Genomic DNA, 19,254 nt, shown 5'->3' with positions numbered 1-19,254 from the left:
CTCAACAAAGAACTGCCTAAGCGATAGTGACACATTATAGTTAGGTTGTGCATCTTAAAAGTTTTTAGTATTAGTATGGTGTTTCTACATCTTTTTCTTTTAACTTTTTAATATTTAACTGAGTGAAATGGACAGAGTAACTGTTCCTTAAGAACACTTTTTCTTCCCCATTTATTTATTTATTGAGTATTATGCTGACTGTGATGTGTGTTTGTCTCTGTGTGTCTTTTATGCCACTACTAAAGAGAAATTTCCATTTCATGCAAGTTTAATGGACAAAAGAAGTCTAAATTTATACATTGATATTTATGATTTGTTAAAAAAGAAACAAATCTCTGAAGTAGTATTATTTGTAAACTAACGTTATCTTGCTCTAGACTTTCAAACAATGTTGTAAGATTTTATTTAAATTTTATCTAATAGTGGATGGTACAATAATTATAAATGCAAACAGAATCGGCACATTCCAGTTGTAGCTGTAGTCATATAGCTAACTATAATCATATAGTTAACTATAATCACCCTTGTAATAATAATTTCAATAAACTGTTCATGTTCAGTTCCCTCTTCATTTATTCTCTATTCAAAAAGGCACAACTGAGTTACACAGGTTGATAAGTGTGCAACAGACAGTAACAATTTTATCCAAAATAGTTTTTCCTGCCTTAGTCGGTTTATTTCCATTTCACATGCCTGCAGCTGTTGTAAAGTTCAGTGCGTTTGTGTAGAACTCTCTCAAACTGTAGGTTCATTACTACACTCTGGCTCCAGGTTGACATTCTGCATAGGACTGAGTTCCTCTGATAACAGAAGCAAAGCTTCAGCACTTTTTGCTCTTAATCTTTTCTGTTCTTTCAGGATGCATCAGGAGCATGTCGCTCCTTGTTGGGTTTTTTAACGAATTATGTCAGCGTTGTTTGTTTGGTACCCAATCTGGGTTTTCCATGTCGAATGAGGAAGTTGGTTCATCTGGAAGAAAATCATTTGATTTTGTCTGAACACTTTCATGAAGAAGCTAATTCAAATGTGAGCAGAAATAAAAGGAGATTCTTAAACAAACTCTTCCATACTCTGTTGCGCCTGTCTATTTTAAAAAAAAACCCTTTTAAATAGTCACAAATTTCTCTGGAGTTTTCAGGGTTAACTCCTCTCGCTGTATTCTCTTTAACCACTCATTTCTTCATTGTTCTTGAAGCATTTGCTTCTCTTTGTTAACAATTTTCTTCATAGCAGGGAAATGGTAATATCTTTTATCTATTCCTCGATTTAAATGATTGGAACAACCAAAAACAGCGCAAAAATGAACCATATTTAAGACTGGTTAAGCCTTGCTTACACGAAAACTGGTGTCTTTTCACCTGGGGGTCAATTATCACGTGATGCGTAACGTCATGTGCAAGGGGTCTATTTGTCCATCTCTTAATTGACCTGAACTGCCTGCCCAAGGGCAGCAGTTCAAACAGAGAATTTCTGGGGTGGGACGGATCTTTTAATATATTGAGGGTTCTTTTGAGGCAGCAGGAACCGTAAAGCTCTTCCAGGCAGGGAAGAGGGCATCCGATGATCATCTGGGTGGTGGTGACAACCCTCTGGAGCACTTTTCTCTCTGCTCCTGTGCAGCTGACAAACCACACACTGATGCAGTATGTATGTAAGTATGTTCTCCATGGAGCAACAATAGAAGGACACAAGCAGTTTTTGAGGGAGGTCGTTCATCCTGAGGATCATCAGGAAGTAAAGTCTCTGCTGTGCATTCTTTATCACTGTGTGGCATTAGAGCTCCAGGTCAGCTCCTCCTCTATGTGCACCCCAAGGAACCAGAAGTCCAGGATCCTCTCCACATATTGCGCACTGATGAGAATAGGCTGAAAGTCCGTTTTCTTTTTCCTGAAGTCTATGATCAGCTCCTTGGTTTTGGTGGTTGAGGACCAGGTTTGTTGTCTCAGCACCACCCAGACAGCTGCTCAACCTTGTGCTGATAAGCAGACTCCTTCCCCCCAGAAATGAGCCCCACTATGGTAGTATCATCCGCAAATATGATGATGCCATTACAGGAGCGAGCAGGGTGCAGTTGTAAGTGTAGAACAACAACTTGTTTAATCCTAGATAAAGCCGTGGCACAGCAGTTATGCTCATATTTACATAGGAATAACATCCATGAAATGTATCAGTCAGGATTTAGACCTCATCATAGCAAAGAGGCAGCTCTGGTTAAAGTAGTAAATGACCTACTGTTGGTGTCTGATCAGGGCTGTGTCTTGCTGCTTGTGTTGCTTGACCTTAGTGCAGCATTGATACCATTGATCATTCCATTCTTCTGGATAGACTAGAAAACGTTGTGGGAGTTAAAGGAACAGTCCACCGTACTTCCATAATGAAATATGCTCTTATCTGAATTGAGACGAGCTGCTCCGTACCTCTCCGAGCTTTGCGCGACTTCCCAGTCAGTCAGACGCGCGGTCACTCCTGTTAGCAATGTAGCTAGGCTCAGCATGGCCAATGGTATTTTTTGGGGCTGTAGTTAGATGCGACCAAACTCTTCCGCGTTTTTCCTGTTTACATAGGTTTATATGACCAGTGATATGAAACAAGTTCAGTTACACAAATTGAAACGTAGCGATTTTCTATGCTACAGAAAGTCCGCACTATAATGACAGGCGTACTAACACCTTCTGCGTGCTTCGACAGGTATGAATGCGCTGTCGAAGCGCGCAGAAGGTGTTAGTACGCCTGTCATTATAGTGCGGACTTTCTATAGCATAGAAAATCGCTACGTTTCAATTTGTGTAACTGAACTTGTTTCATATCACTGGTCATATAAACCTATGTAAACAGGAAAAACGTGGAAGAGTTTGGTCGCATCTAACTGCAGCCCCAAAAAATACCATTGGCCATGCTGAGCCTAGCTACATTGCTAACAGGAGTGACAGCGCGTCTGACTGCGTCTGACTGACTGGGAGGTCGCGCAAAGCTCGGAGAGGTACGGAGCAGCTCGTCTCAATTCAGATAAGAGCATATTTCATTATGGAAGTACGGTGGACTGTTCCTTTAAGGGAACGGCCCTCTCCTGGCTCAGCTCTTATTTAACTGATCGCTATCAGTATGCTGATGTAAATGGTGATTTTTCTAGACATACTGCATTTTTTATATCTCAGGGCTTTACATTAGCACCCGCCAAATGCGGGTAAAATTCGGCTTTGGCGGGTAATAACTTTAGTCTCACTAGCCACTTTGGCGGGTGGTTTATTCTGTGGTATGACAATATATTTTAATTGTAGTTTTCTCTGAAGGCATCTGATATAATAAACACATTGCAATGTAATATTACACGCCTACAACTCCCATGAGCACCTGCGTAAACATTCTGACAACATGTTAGAATTGTTTAGAATGTTCGTTAACGTCTCAGATAAAATCAAATGATACGGTAACCTGCGGTTAATGAACAAAGCAACAAAGTTGCTGACGACTGACAAGCGCACTGTGTGGCAGCATATAGCTGGAGTTTCAAACCCTGCTGCTCAGGAAAAAAGGGGCAGAAATGAGCAGGGCCGGAGCAGCATTTTAAAATCACCGAGGTCCGTGATGCGCAAAGCGCGCGCTGAAAAAAGTTCCCCATATTTAAATGAGAGGGGTGAATTACACACCACACGAGATCTCATCTCATCTCATTATCTCTAGCCGCTCTATCCTGTTCTACAGGGTCGCAGGCAAGCTGGACCCTATCCCAGCTGACTACGGGCGAAAGGCAGGGTACACCCTGGACAAGTCGCCAGGTCATCACAGGGCTGACACATAGACACAGACAACCATTCACACTCACATTCACACCTACGGTCAATTTAGAGTCACCAGTTAACCTAACCTGCATGTCTTTGGACTGTGGGGGAAACCGGAGCACCCGGAGGAAACCCACGCGGACACGGGGAGAACATGCAAACTCCGCACAGAAAGGCCCTCGCCGGCCACAGGGCTCGAACCCGGACCTTCTTGCTGTGAGGCAACAGCGCTAACCACTACACCACCATGCCGCCCAGATTGGCTCGTTCATAGCAAAACCGAAAATACCATGTACTGCGAAGACTGCAGAAAGTCTGGCAAAGACAGGCACCAGTAATTTTAAACTCGAAACTATAAAAAGGACCACGAAAAGTCAAATGCACACATCGGTACTATAACATCAAAACCGGCGAAGACGGCTGGTTCACTACAGGACAGCATTGCTTTCAGTCCCTGGCTGTCATGAAGTCGGCTGAGCTGGAGAGGATGGAGCTGCCGTTTAGAAACGTTCACATGATTGTAAAGAAGTTGATCCCGCCCCAGCTATCAACTTATGACCTGCTGGAAGCCTCAGGTCACGAAGACCATTTTTCATGGACCATTCAGACTCATCTGATGATGAATGTAATGAGGACATTTAATGTCTCTCTCTACACATGTTCTCACACACACACACACACACACACACACAATTAATAGATAATACATAATATACATAATAATACTTGATAATACACATAATACTTGCATATCAAAACATCAAATGTTTTTCAATGATAAATGTTTTGAATTGGACTTTTAATATTAGAATCAGTTCAGTTGTACTGAATGTTATTTTTCATATACGATTTCATATTGAAAGGGGCTTGAATTTGAGTTCAATAAACAGAATACTCTGCTTATATTTTTGTCTGAATTGGTTCCATGTTTTCATAGAGGGAGCTACCTTAACAGCACTGAATACTTGAGTGCTACTGTACAGATACATTATACGCTGCCATTCATAATTAAACCTAGATCTTCCCAACTTTAACATATCATGGTGAAGAAAAAAACTGCGATTTCCTGGCAACAAAATTGTGGCTAGTGAAAAGGCTGAATGGCTAGTGACTCAGGAAAACCACTAGCCACAGTGGCCGGTGAGCAAAAAAGTTAATGTAAAGCCCTGAGATATATATATATATATATATATATATATATATATATATATATATATAAAACCAACCTCTGGGTGATATTATTCATAAACATGATATTAGTTTCCACTGTTATGCTGATGACACATAGTTGCACGTTTCTGCAAAACCAGATGAGAGACACCAGCTTAACAGAATTGAGGAATGTGTGAAGGACATTAGACACTGGATGCTTATTAATTTCCTTCTGCTTAACTCTGACAAGACTGAAGTACTTGTACTTGGACCACATGCAGCTAGAAGTAAGTTTTCTGATTCCACAGTAACTCTGGATGGCCTTTCTGTTTCTTCACGTGCAGCAGTAAAAGACCTCGAAGTGATTATTGACCCCGGACTTTCATTCGAAACTCAAATCAATAACATTATCCGGTTAGCTTTCTTTCATCTCAGAAATATTTCTAAGAGAAGAAATTCAATGTCACTACACGACGCAGAAAAATTAGTTCATGCTTTTGTTACCTCCAGGTTGGATTATTGTAATGCCTTACTGTCTGGATGTTCCAAGAAGTGCATAAACAAGCTCCAGTTAGTTCAAAATGCAGCAGCAAGAGTCCTTACTAGAGCTAGAAAATGACCCCATCATCCCTGTCTTATTCACACTGCATTGGCTCCCAATCAAATTTCACATTGATTGTAAAATACTATTCTTGACCTTGAAAGCACTGAATGGTCTCATGCCACAGTACCTGAGTGAACTTCTGCTCCTCTATGACCCACCACGCCTACTTAGATCAAAAGGTGCAGGCTATCCCGAGTGGGCTGCATCCCACTCGGGAAGGTGCTGCTCTCATTTCCTGCAGCATAGGTCATAGTCTCAGAACAGGCCTAGTGAATTTCTGACAATCCAGAGCCAAGGCCAGGGAGCAGACGAACAGGCTAAACCGACTGTCTGCTAGCTGCACAGAGTCGTCACTCAGGGTCCACTACATCGAGACTGTGTCTGTTCCTCGAGCTCAACAAAAAGGTAAAAAATGTTCAGAGAGTTTGTTCCAGTAACCTAATCAATATAAAATTAGATCATACTGACTGTACAGCTGCTGCCAGCACCTTTGATCTAAAGGTGGGGCTATTAAATATTAGATCTCTTACATCTAAAGCGCTAATGGTTAATGAACTCATTACTGATCAGGAGTTTAATGTACTTTGTTTAACTGAAACATGGATTAAGCCAAATGAATATATAGCATTAAATGAAGCGAGTCCTCCTGGATACAGTTATATACACCAGCCTCGTCTAACTGGCAGAGGAGGAGGCGTTGCGGTTATTTATAACGATTATCTAGGTGTAACACACAAACCTGGTTATAAATTTAATACATTTGAAGTTCTTCATACTCATATAATGTATGTAGCCTCAAAAAATAAGTCTACCCAGTTAATTCCATTGCTTATTATTTACAGGCCCCCGGGGCCATATTCTGAGTTTCTTTCTGATTTTGCAGATTTTATCTCAGATCTGGTTATTTCCTTCGACAAAGCTTTAGTTGTCGGAGATTTTAATATTCACTTCGATAACCCAGAAGACCCTTTAAAAACAGCGTTTGTGTCCATCTTAGATTCAGTCGGGATTAAGCAGAATGTCATAGGACCGACCCATAATGGTGGTCACACCCTTGATCTAATACTAACATTCAGATTAAACGTAGACAATATAGTCATACTTCCACAGTCTGAAGTTATCTCAGATCATTATCTCATCTCATTCAAACTATGTCTGAGTAATAATATATGCACCTCACCACGCTACTGTATTAAACGTACTTTCACGTCAACTACTACACAGAGCTTTATATATGATCTCCCAGAGTTGTCAACTTTGATTGGGTCACTGTCAGCCCCTGCAGAACTTGATCAGGCAACTGAATGCTTAGAGTCAACATTCCGCCATACTTTAGATAATATAGCTCCTCTAAAAAGGAAAATGGTCAGAGACAAAAAATTAGCACCCTGGTATAATGATGACACTCGCACATTAAAACAGACCACTCGAAAATTGGAACATAAATGGCATCAAACAAAATTGGTAGTGTTCAAATTAGCTTGGAAGGAGAGCTTCCTGAAGTATAGAAAAGTTCTTAGTGCTGCGAGATCAACATATTTCTCCTCCCTAATAGAAGATAACAAAAATAATCCTAGATTCCTATTTAATACTGTAGCAAAATTAACCAGGAATAAGTCCACTATAGACACATGCACACCTGCAGTATGTAGTAGCAACGACTTCATGAATTTTTTTTAATGACAAAATTGAGAATATCCAACAAAAAATTCAAACTACTAATTTAAGGTCAGACAATCAAAGTGACCTTGTAGTTAACTATATAACTGTATCAGATCATCAGTTAGAATGTTTTACTCCCCTTAAAGAAACGGAATTACTTTCATTAGTCTCTACATCAAAAGCCTCAACTTGCGTACTAGATCCCTTACCTACACGTCTATTCAAACAGATAATGCCTGGAGTAATTGAACTGCTTCTAAAAATAATAAATTCTTCTCTTATGATTGGCTATGTACCCAAATCCTTTAAACTAGCAGTTATCAAACCCCTGAGTAAAAAACCTGACCTTGATCCCTGTCAGCTGTCCAATTATCGGCCAATATCAAACCTCCCCTTTATCTCCAAGATCCTTGAAAAAGCTGTGGCACAGCAGTTATGCTCATATTTACATAGGAATAACATCCATGAAATGTATCAGTCAGGATTTAGACCTCATCATAGCACAGAGACAGCACTGGTTAAAGTAGTAAACGACCTACTGTTGGCGTCTGATCAGGGCTGTGTCTCACTACTTGTGTTGCTTGACCTTAGTGCAGCATTTGATACCATTGATCATTCCATTCTTCTGGATAGACTAGAAAATGGTGTGGGAGTTAAGGGAATGGCCCTCTCCTGGCTCAGGTCTTATCTAACTGATCGTTATCAGTATGTTGATATAAATGGTGATATTTCTAGACGTACCAAGGTAAATTTTGGTGTTCCACAAGGTTCTGTCTTGGGTCCACTGCTTTTTTCTTTATATATGTTCCCTCTGGGTAATATTATTCATAAACATTGTATTAGTTTCCACTGTTATGCTGATGACACACAGTTGTATGTCTGTGGGCAATTCCATGTAAATGTCAACCTCACCATGCAAAAATAAAGCAACATGTAATGCATCAAAACCACTCCCAGAGATATCACCTAGGCCTGTATTTTACAGATGTGAATAAGTTGAACCAATTTGTAACCAACCTAATATGTCACTGTCAGTCTTTCTTATAATGTAAACCCCAAGCTAAAATCAACTTTGATCATGTACAATTCTATATTATTGCCACAAGCCACAGAAACGTATGCTAAAATCCACAAAACAGCAAAACAATAGCCATCCTAAATATTATTTAAGAACTTTGATAGTTTTAGCTGATATTTAGAGAGTTTTTCAAAGGGTTATGGTGGTTAAATTGCTGATTTTCTAAACATATGCCATGTCTATTTCAGACGCGTCACATCCATAACGGAATTTCGTCACATCCATAACGCTGACTTTTCCTTCCAAAACTCTGCATGAAATACAAAATATTTTAAACAAAGGTTTTTTAATATTCACCTTGGACCCCTCTATCAAATGGATATCTCCATTTCGACATTAGGTTTACAATTTCACAGAGTTCGATAAAAATGTACAGTCACCCAAGAAAAGTGATACTTTTTCTGTCACATCCATAACGCATCTTTTATTGGCGTTTTCTGGCATGCCCTAGATGTACTATGGGAATTGTTCTTGTTCTATCACTTCTCCAGTATGGTACAGCCTTAAAATATGCAACACCTGTTTAAATACTGGGAGACAATAAAACATGCACTGGGTCATTTGTTGCCATTTTGAGTTCAAGTGTCACGTCCATAACGCTGGAATTGCCCCTCTGCAAAACCTGATGAGAGACACCAGCTTAATAGAATTGAGGAATGTGTTAAGGACATTAGACACTGGATGCTTATTAATTTCCTTCTGCTTAACTCTGACAAGACTGAAGTACTTGTGCTAGGACCACATACAGCTAGAAGTAAGTTTTCTGATTACACAGTGACTCTGGATGGCCTTTCTGTTTCTTCACGTGCAGCAGTAAAAGACCTCGGAGTGATTATTGACCCCGGTCTTTCATTTGAAACTCACATTGATAACATCACCCGGATAGCTTTCTTTCATCTCAGAAATATTGCAAAGATAAGAAATTTAATGTCATTGCGTGACGCAGAAAAACTAGTCCATGCTTTTGTTACCTCCAGGTTGGATTATTGTAATGCCTTACTGTCTGGATGTTCCAATAAGTGCATAATCAAGCTCCAGTGAGTTCAAAATGCAGCAGCAAGTGTCCTTACTAGAACTAGAAAATATGACCACATCACGCCTGTCTTATCCACACTGCATTGGCTCCCAATCAAATTTTGTATTGATTATAAAATACTACTATTGACCTTTAAAGCACTAAATGGTCTCACACCACAGTACCTGAGTGAACTTCTGCTCCTCTATGACCCGCCACGCCTACTTAGATCAAAAGGTGCAGGCTATCTGCTGGTACCTCGTATAGTGAAGGCTACATCAGGGGGCAGAGCCTTTTCTTACAAAGCCCCACAGTTATGGAACAGCCTTCCAAGTAATGTTCGGGAATCAGACACAGTCTCAGCATTTAAGTCTAGGCTGAAAACATATCTGTTTAGTCAAGCCTTTTGTCAATGGTGTTTATGAGGTAAAGGTGTAGATCTAGAGGGTCCTCAGACATAGTGTTTTGGTAAACTGGGATGTATGGATGCTGTCAGTCCCCACTCGCTTGCTCACTCGAGTTTGTTGACGGTGTAGTGGCTGGCTGCTTTATGTCCCGGGGCTCCCTCATGCCCGTGTTACCTTCTGGCTCTCTCCTTTTAGTTATGCTGTCATAGTTAGTTGCCGGAGTCCCTGCTTGTACTCGGTGCAATATGTATACTGCTCCTACTTATTCAGGTGACATTGGGCATACCTAACAACCTGTGTTTTCTTCCCCCCCCACCCCAAATCTGTCCCTCTGAGTTACATGGAGTCAACAGGAAATCTTTTGGTGGAGACCTCGACTGGCTATCGTAGCCTGCAGGGAATCGGCCGTCAGACTTTCTGTCGCATGTCCCAGACCCGGTGAAATGTAACTGAATTGTCTTGGCCAGCCCTAAGGGTCCCATCTGCATCTCATCATTGCTGAGGAGTGTGCTCCCATCACCCAATCAAGCATCAAGCCAGAGCAGGTCATGATATATTTTTTACCATATTAACATGCCATTGTTGTGTGTTATGCCTGATGTAAAGACTCTCGTCTCTGCGAGCCTACCACACAGATTGAATACTTGTCATTTTTAGGGCATACCTAACAACGTGTTTTCTTTCTCTCTCTCTCCCCCCCCCCAATCTGTCCCTCTGAGTTACATGTTGGTCCTGTGATTGAGATGCTGGCCTCTTCTGCCCCTCGGACCTGCTTGATCCATCCTGGTGCCCTGTGTCTGGTCGGAGTTTTATCGCACCGCTCCTGTGAAGGACGGCCCCATGAGGACAGTTGAGGGTTATACCTGGAGGATGCTCTGGACTCTTATAGTAATGCTTTTATGGCTGAGGACTACAGTTGTCTTGCTAACTTTAGGACTGCAGTTATCATGAACAGTTTTGCACTCAAGTTTCCATCAATGAAGAGTTATAACATCAATGAAACTGTCCTCATGTTAAAACTGTTAATATTATAGTCAGGCTGTCTGTTGTTGCCCAAATGAGGATGGGTTCCCTTTTGAGTCTAGTTCCTCTCGAGGTTTCTTCCTCATGTCGTCTGAGGGAGTTTTTCCTTGCCACCGTCGCCACAGGCTTGCTCATTGGTGATAGATTAGGGATAAAATTAGCTCATGTTTTAAGTCGTTCAAATTCTGTAAAGCTGCTTTGCGACAATGTTTATTGTTAAAAGCGCTATACAAATAAACTTGACTGACTATCTGCTGGTACCTCCTATAGTGAAGGCTACATCAGGGGGCAGAGCCGTTTCTTACAAAGCTCCACAGTTATGGAACAGCCTCCCAAATAGTGTTCGGGAATCAGAAACATTCCATGTTGAAGTCAAGGCTGAGCGCATATCTGTTTAGCCAAGCTTTTTGTTAAGAGTGTTTATGAGGTAAAGGTGTAGATTCATTATATCGTATTATCGTATATTATCGTATTCATTATAATGTACTACTATTGACCTTTAAAGCACTGAATGGTCTCACATCACAGTACCTGAGTGAACTTCTGCTCCTCTATGACCCGCCACGCCTACTTGGATCAAAAGGTGCAGGCTATCTGCTGGTACCTCCCATAGTGAAGGCTACATCAGGGGGCAGAGTTTTTTCTTACAAAGCCCCACAGTTATGGAATAGCCTTCCAAGTAGTGTTCAGGAATCAGACACAGTCTCAGTGTTTAAGTCTAGGCTGAAAACATATCTGTTTAGTCAAGCCTTTTATTAATGGTGTTTATGAGGTAAAGGAGTAGATCTGGAGGGTCCTCAGACAGAGTGTTTTGGTAAACTGGGATGTATGGATGCTGTCAGTCCCCCACTCACTTGCTCGCTCGAGTTTGTTGATCCTGTAGTGGCTGCTGCTTTATGTCCCGGGGCTCCCTCATGCCTGTGCTACCTTCTGGCTCTCCCCTTTTAGTTATGCTGTCATAGTTAGTTGCCGGAGTCCCTGTTTGTACTGAGTGCAAAATGTATACTGTTCCTACTCATCAGGTGACATTGGGCATACCCAACAACCTGCGTTTTCTCTCTTTCTCTCCCCCCATCTGTCCCTCTGAGTTACACGGCAATCCTGACCTCTTCTGCTCCCCAGACCTGCCTGATCCATTCTGATGCCCTACATCTGGTTGGAGTCTCATCACGTCGCTCCTGTGGAGGATGGCCCCATATGGACAGTTGAAAGTCACACTCGGAAGATGCTCTGGACTCTTACAGTAATGCTTTTATGGCTGAGGACTACATCTGACTTGCTAACTTTAGGACTGCAGTTGTCATGAACAGTTTTGCACTCAAGTTTCCATCAATGAAGAGTTAGAACATCAACAAAACTGATTTCATGTTAAAAATGTTAGAATCACATTGTCTCTTATCACCCAAATGAGGATGGATTCCCTTTTGAGTCTGGTTCCTCTCGAGGTTTCTCTCTCATGTCATCTGAGGGAGTTTTTCCTTGCCACAGGTTTGCTCATTGGGGATAGATTAGGGATAAAATTAGCTCATGTTTTAAGTCGTTCAAATTCTGTAAAGCTGCTTTGCGACAATATCTATTGTTAAAAGCGCTATTCAAATAAACTTGACTTGACTAGAGGGTGAAGAGTGGGGAGCCATTGCTGAGGCCATCAGACAGGAAGTCCTTTATCCAGAGGCAGATGGATTAAGACAGTCTCAGGTCTGTCAGGTTGGACACCAGTCTGTGAGGGAGAATGGTGTTGAATGCTGAGCTAAAGTCCACAAAGAAAAGCCTAGCATAGCTCTTCTGCTGCTCAAGGTGAGTGAGGGCAGTGTGGAGAGTTGTTGCTATGGCGTCCTCTGTAGACCCATTAGCTCTACAAGTATACTGGTGTCTAACATGGGTGGGGGACTTGAGATGATGCAAGTCTGAACCAGTTGCTCAAAGTGCTTCATGATGACGGAAGTAAGTGCCACTGGTTAGTGGTCATTCAGGCTGCTAATGGTCTTTTTTTGGCAATGGAAGATGGTAGAGGACTTCAGGCAGGGTGGGATGGTGGACTGGTATAGGGACTGATTGACTTATGTGACATCCTATGCTCTGTACATAACATGGTTCTAGATGTTGTTTTATTTTACTACAAGATACATGCCTATCAGAAATACTGGACAGAGGTGGTCAATTACTGCAGGAGTCTTGGTCAAGGTGGCTCATTGCTATTTAGCCCCTAATGTTCTCCAAGCTTTAACATTAACAGCCCCATGAGCCTTTGCACTCTGGCAAGGCTCCGTGGAACTGGCAACAACTAAAGCGACTGCCTTTTCTGGTCGCTACATGAATAATCCTCCTCCCTGGAGCCAAATTTATTTTCAAAATGGAATTAAAGGCCATTTACATTAAAAAAAAAAGTGACTACCTACAAACATTTTTAATGAAAAAGTACAGTCATTGTTGTATTTAAAAAATATATTATTTCATGAGCCTGCATGAAAATGCATGGGGTTGCTCAAAATTCCACAGCACACTTCACTTTCTCTCACAGCACACCGGGTATATACTGTCTCATCTCATCATCTCTAGCCGCTTTATCCTGTTCTATAGGGTCGCAGGCAAGCTGGAGCCTATCCCAGCTGACTACGGGCGAAAGGCGGGGTACACCCTGGACAAGTCGCCAGGTCATCACAGGGCTGACGCATAGACACAGACAACTTGAGCACTGAGGTGTTACTAGTATTTTTATTAACAGACAAGTTCCACCACATTGGCTAAAAGAACCGATGTCGGACCGCATTGTGCTCAAACTTGCGATTTACACCACTACTCCACATATCATCTGCAAGAAGAAATTGATATTAATTGGAGCTACCTTCATCTAGTCATCATATTTTGTTACATAAAAATATACAATCTTTATAATAAAATTTATGACAAACTCACAACCAAGGAGTCTCCACTGTTCTTGGCTTCCTCTCGGTTCACCAGCTCTCCCTGGCAGGGGCCGAAGTGTGCACCTACTGGAACAGTCTCCCCCTTATTAAACACTCCCAGGCCTGCATCAGGAATACTGGACTTCTGGATTTCTAGCCCAGGAGGAAGGGTTTGTCTGGCTCGGTCAGGGACTCCCATGGGAACAGGAGTATCGGGGATGAAGAGGGGTGGTCCATGAACCTCGCATTTGTTGAGGAAAAAGGATTTGCAAACTTCACAGTCTAGGAGTAGAGAAAACACAACAGGAAGAAATGAGGCCCAAATGTGTGTGCAATCTGTGTGTGTCTCTCTAAGACCATATACGGTACATTAGTACTGTATAAAGATTATCCTAAGAAAGCTTGCCAGTAAGGTTCACTGAGCATCTGGTTGAGACTAGAGGTGTCCATCAGGACTGGGATCAAACAGGACACAACAAAGTACCAGTATTGGCAAAAAATATGGAAACACCTACCAAAATGACAAAACACCACAATTTGACCTTTTGTTCTCAAGTTCTCTTAATAAACTAAACATTTTCATCATAACAAACAAATGTTACAAGTAACCAGAGTAAATCATTCTAAAATATTATCAATATTTGGTATGGAACCCCTTGACACTGAAGTGCACTGACACGATCAGGCATGCCATCATAAAGTTTATGAATAAAATCAAGTGGAATTGATCTCCATATGTCTTGCAACATTTCCCAGAGCTGTGGCAGGTTTAAAGGAGCCCTTTTCACCTTCTCTCGCTCCATGTAGTTCCAGACTTGCTCAATTATATTCATGTCAGGACTTTGGGCTGGCCAATCAAGAATTGTCAAGCTGACATCTTGTTCTTTGTTTTGTAAATACTGTTTAACCATCCCAGCTGTGTGTTTTGGGTCATTATCTTACTGGAAGATAAAGTTGTTGCCAATGAGAGCTCTTCCAGAAGGCACAGCATGATGGATAAGGATTTGTCTGTACTTGTCAGCAGTGAGGGTCCCATCTAGTTTGTAGAGATGACCAGCTCCATTGTAGGTGATGGCTCCCCATACTTGCAGGACCCCTCCGCCATGTTTTACTGTGGGAGAAATACAGTTTGCCTTGCATCTTTCTCCCTTTCTGCACCTGACTTACTGTTGCATAGCGTTGCCAAATAATTCTAAATTTCTTCTCATCTGAGAACATGACCGTTGTCCACTGCTCAGAAGTCCAACTCCTGTGAATTTTTGCCCAGTTAAATCTCTTCTGCTTATTTCCACCTCTCAACAAAAGTTTTGCACACTGACACATGACCTTTGAGGCCTTCTGCTGAGAGTGTCTTCCTAACCAGGTGTGGGGAGACATCCTTGCCTGTAGCATCTTGGAGGTCCTGTGCCAGTTCCTTGCTGGATTTCTTCCTCTCTCGTAGGGATGGAGTCTTGAGGTACTGGACATCAGCTTTAGTCAACTTTTTCTTCCTTCCTCTGCCTGAAATGTTCTTGAAGTTCCCAGTCTTCTGGTGATGCTTGAGGCATTTCCAGACAGCACTGTGGGTCACATGCAGTTTCTTTGCTATGGCTCATTATGAATGGCCCTCCTCCCGCAAAACTTTCATCCTAATACGCTGCTCTTCTGTAGTTTCTCTCTCTGATGCCATTTCTGCCTGTTGCCTGGCTGTAGTCAGAGGATAAATACTTTTTCTAATGAATTATTTGTAGAGACCACATGATTTAGTTAATGGTTTTCACCTGTGGAATAATTAGCATATCATGGTAGGATTGCCCAACAAGGAGTGATTAAGGTGGTTTTTGGGGCTAAACTAAACAAAAAGAGATACTATTTCCAATATTTTTATGATGTTTATCACACAACGATGGCCAAAACTGCTAGTATTTTCATGGGTAAAGTATAAAATTGTGGTTAAAATGTGTCTCTGTATCTTCATAATGTATTTCAGTTGCCTTCAGTGCAGATTCTGATGTCATTTGCACGGATTAAGTATGCAAAATCGATCTTTTCCTAGGCATTGCCTTATTTTGTGCCAGCACTGTATACGAGTATGAGGTTTTTTTTTTTTTTACTTCCTTGTGGGAGTAAACAAATGGTCAGATACGAAGCTTGCAGGGCAAAATAAAACGAATGTTCATATGACTGTGGCACTGCATGACGTATTTACAGTATTCTCATAGGACTTGCCTGGGCAGGGTTGTTTTAAATTCAGCTACTTGTTTGCTTATCTTCTGGGGAACAGAATTTCCCAAATTTGTTATGAAAATCACCCCTGACTGCTCCCCGGGCACTCTGGTGTGGCTGCCCACTGCTCTGGGTGTGTGCGCACGCGTGTGTGTTCACTGCTTCAGATGGGTTAAATGCAGAGGATGAATTTCACTGTACTTGAAGTGTGCATGTGACAAATAAAAAGTTTCTTCTTCTTCTGTCCACACAGCAAGTAAGAAAGTAAATAAATAAATAGTCCAACGGGGAGGAGAACTTGCAAAACTTCACACAGACAGCAACCAGAGCTTAAAATCGAATCCAGGACCCCGGAGCTGCACCACTGTGATGCCCCAAAATCCGTATATTTGGACTCCTGTCTCTCACAGCCACTGTCTCTTATTGAACATTCCATTCCAGAGGCGTAATGAGGGGCATACTTTCTGTCCCCTATTAAATCACAGCTGGTTGGGATCTTCTGCGAGCTTATGCATGTGGGGAACAGAGCACATAACACTGTCCTCCAGGTGTATTTTGCTATCATGTGACACAGCATGAGCTGCAATTGAAAAAGAGGAGTTTGATGGCTTTACATGTCTTGGAGGAAGTACGTGTTAGCCTTCACTCACATGGTTAGAGAGACCTGGCTAGTGGGTGGATACTAGCAGGTGACCACACTGGACGACAAATGGGTGGAAGAAAGAGGGGGGAAAAACCTATAATCTTCTAATGTGGTGAAGACGTTACGACACATTTATTTAACATTTATGGAAGGAGACCCAGGTATCAGTCAGTAAGTTTCCCAAGATGGAAGAGTCTTCAGGACAGAGGACTTTGTGCTTTCTGGTTTCTCAGTCACACGACATCCCACATATATTTTTTTGTCTCAGAATAAAACACAGGAGTGGCTGGAGAGAATGACAGACATTATGCCACATTAAATGTAAACAGAAACAAATTAAACATTGAATGTGTCATTCATTAATAAATTCAAAATTGCAATAACAAGCAAATCACTATGGTTTGAGGGGAATCATACATTTTGGGCCATGCTGTAACATGAAAATAAAACCATGCAGCATAGATTTTTTTAATACACACCCATCATGTGATATTCCATGCTTTTTTTGTTCAGGTTAACATCCTCGGTTTATAACGACTAAAGTATTTTAAATAAATAAACAAATAAAGTTTCTCTCACTCCTCGCTACCATGTTACACGCTCTGTAAACAAAGTTCATACTTTAATCAATAAAAAATCTAAATTTCAATGTCAATTTGTTGATTAAAATTATAAGAGAGACTGAGGCTACATGCCAAATGTACTGTATTGAACTTTTAGTGCACCAGATAGTGTGCAGGGTAGAATAAACAGCGAGTGTTACTGAGCGCCAGAGTGGCCTAATGTCTTACAGAGATAGTCTTTATCATCAGGATCTTCCACTTTAATGGAGAGACCTTCAGGTGGGTTGTCGAGATCGTCTCCATAGCTGTAGATATTCAGCTCCAGCGTCTCCTCTTTCTTCACACAGGCTTCTGAGGTCTCTCCATCCATGGATGTCTCTGTTTTCATGTCCTCACACAGCTAAAAATCAAACAAATCTGTTAGGGCAGGACGGTATCCATCCCATTCAGGAAGATGCTGCTCTCATTTCTCGCAGCATAGCTCATAGTCTCAGAACAGGCCTAGTTAATCCACGACAATCCAGAGCCAAGGCCAGGGAGCAGACGGACAGGCTAAACTGTGTCTGCTACCTGCACAGAGTCATCACACAGGTTTCATTACATTGAGACTGTGCCTGTTCCCCGAGCTATACAAAAAAGTAGAAATACTCAGTTTGTTCTAATAATCTAATTAATATAAAATTAGATCATACTGACTGTACAGCCGCTGCCAGCACCTTTGACCTACTGTAAAAGCTAAGACTTAAATATGTACTCTCTTATGTCTGAAGCACGAACTGTTAATGAACTTCTTACTGATCAGCAGTTTAATGTACTGTGTTTAAACAGAAACATGGATTAAACCAAAGGAGTCTGTAGCATTAAATGAAACTAGTCCTCCTGGTTGCAGTTATATACACCAGCCTCGTCTAACTGGCAGAGAAGGCATCGCGATTCTTTATAATGATTATCTCAGTATGACACAAAAACCTGGACAGTTAGTATGAAGAACTTCAAATGCATTTGTGGCAGTGGGGGCGTGGCTTAATGTCAGTTTGTGAATGTAGGGCGGGGCCAGGGAAGGTGAGTGGCAAAGTCAATGCACCTGTTGCCAATTAAGTGTGTGTGTGTTTGTTGCAGTGACTGTGGAGTAGAGCCCTGCACTCCCGCGGGACTCGCGGGACCCACCGCAAAGCAATGCGGCGCGGGACAAATTTTGAAAGCTCATTGCAGGCGCGGGCGGGACCGGAAGTGCACATATGCGGGCACGGGTGGGAGCGGGAGTGCACATGGGCGGGAGCGGGAGTGCACATATGCGGGCACGGGCGGGAGCGCACATATGCGGGCACGGGCGGGAGCGGTGATAAGCTGCAGTCCCGCTAACTAAAAATGTGTTTGAAATAAAATTTATAAATTATTAATTTATATCTATCATATATAATTTGTGCTGGATATTTTATTTGGCATTAATAAAAACATTTTAAGATGCCTAAATTTGCCATTGATCACGCTAACGGGAAATCCTTTGATAACTCTAATGACTCGCCGTTCACACCCAGCTAGCAAGAGAACCATGAGTAAAGTGATTTACTGTTTGAGTTAGTCTACAACTCTAATCAGAGAGACAGGTTACACAGTGACGGTAGGCTTGACTCAATGCTATCCCAGAAATTCTTCCTGTAATATGCAAATTTGGCTGTCCAATCAGAGGCGGCCAAATTTGCATATTACAGGAAGGATTTCTTGGATAGCATTGAGTCAAGCCTACCGTCACTGTGTAACCTGTCTCTCTGATTAGAGTTGTTCACTCATGGTTCTCTTGCTAGCTCTGCTTTGCAATATAAAAAAAAAAAAAAAAACATTGGTACAAAGCAAGCCCATTCACTTTATGCTGATCAGAGAATTACAATGGTTTCTCATGTGACAAATGTGCGATTTGCTATTAAATATTTTAATTACTTGACAGCACTAATTATTATTATTAGAGACACTACATGCTGAATTCAGAAACAAGGTAAATAACAAACGTGAGCTGTAGATATTTATGCTCAAATCCACTCAAAGTAGGGGGCGGGGCACCATCACGCTGTGTCAAGACAAGAACTTTCCTGAGAAATAACGCGAACATCTGCATCATGCGGGATTTGCGGGCGGGAGCGGGACAAAATATGGCAGGCGCGGGCAGGAGCGGGACTGAAAATCATAATTCTTTGCGGGCGCGGGCGGGAGTGGGACTGC

At 41.8% G+C, this 19,254-nt stretch overlaps 1 protein-coding gene across 1 annotated transcript in view; it reads right to left on the bottom strand.

Annotated features, from left to right (window-relative positions):
- LOC132867696 (zinc finger protein 883-like) overlaps positions 1-19,254 on the bottom strand; it is a 57,453-nt gene that overhangs the window by 25,722 nt on the left and 12,477 nt on the right. The window contains exons 2-3 of the mRNA XM_060900706.1: positions 17,266-17,437; positions 13,637-13,908 (exon numbers count right to left, since the gene is read on the bottom strand). Of these exons, the coding sequence (XP_060756689.1) occupies positions 13,637-13,908; positions 17,266-17,425 (432 nt within the window). The 5' untranslated portion in view covers positions 17,426-17,437. The remainder of the gene's footprint in view (positions 1-13,636; positions 13,909-17,265; positions 17,438-19,254) is intronic.

This window comes from Neoarius graeffei, chromosome 19 (assembly GCF_027579695.1).
Source record: "Neoarius graeffei isolate fNeoGra1 chromosome 19, fNeoGra1.pri, whole genome shotgun sequence".
Taxonomy (NCBI): domain Eukaryota; kingdom Metazoa; phylum Chordata; class Actinopteri; order Siluriformes; family Ariidae; genus Neoarius; species Neoarius graeffei.
This window is presented reverse-complemented; position numbering and strand designations above follow the sequence as displayed.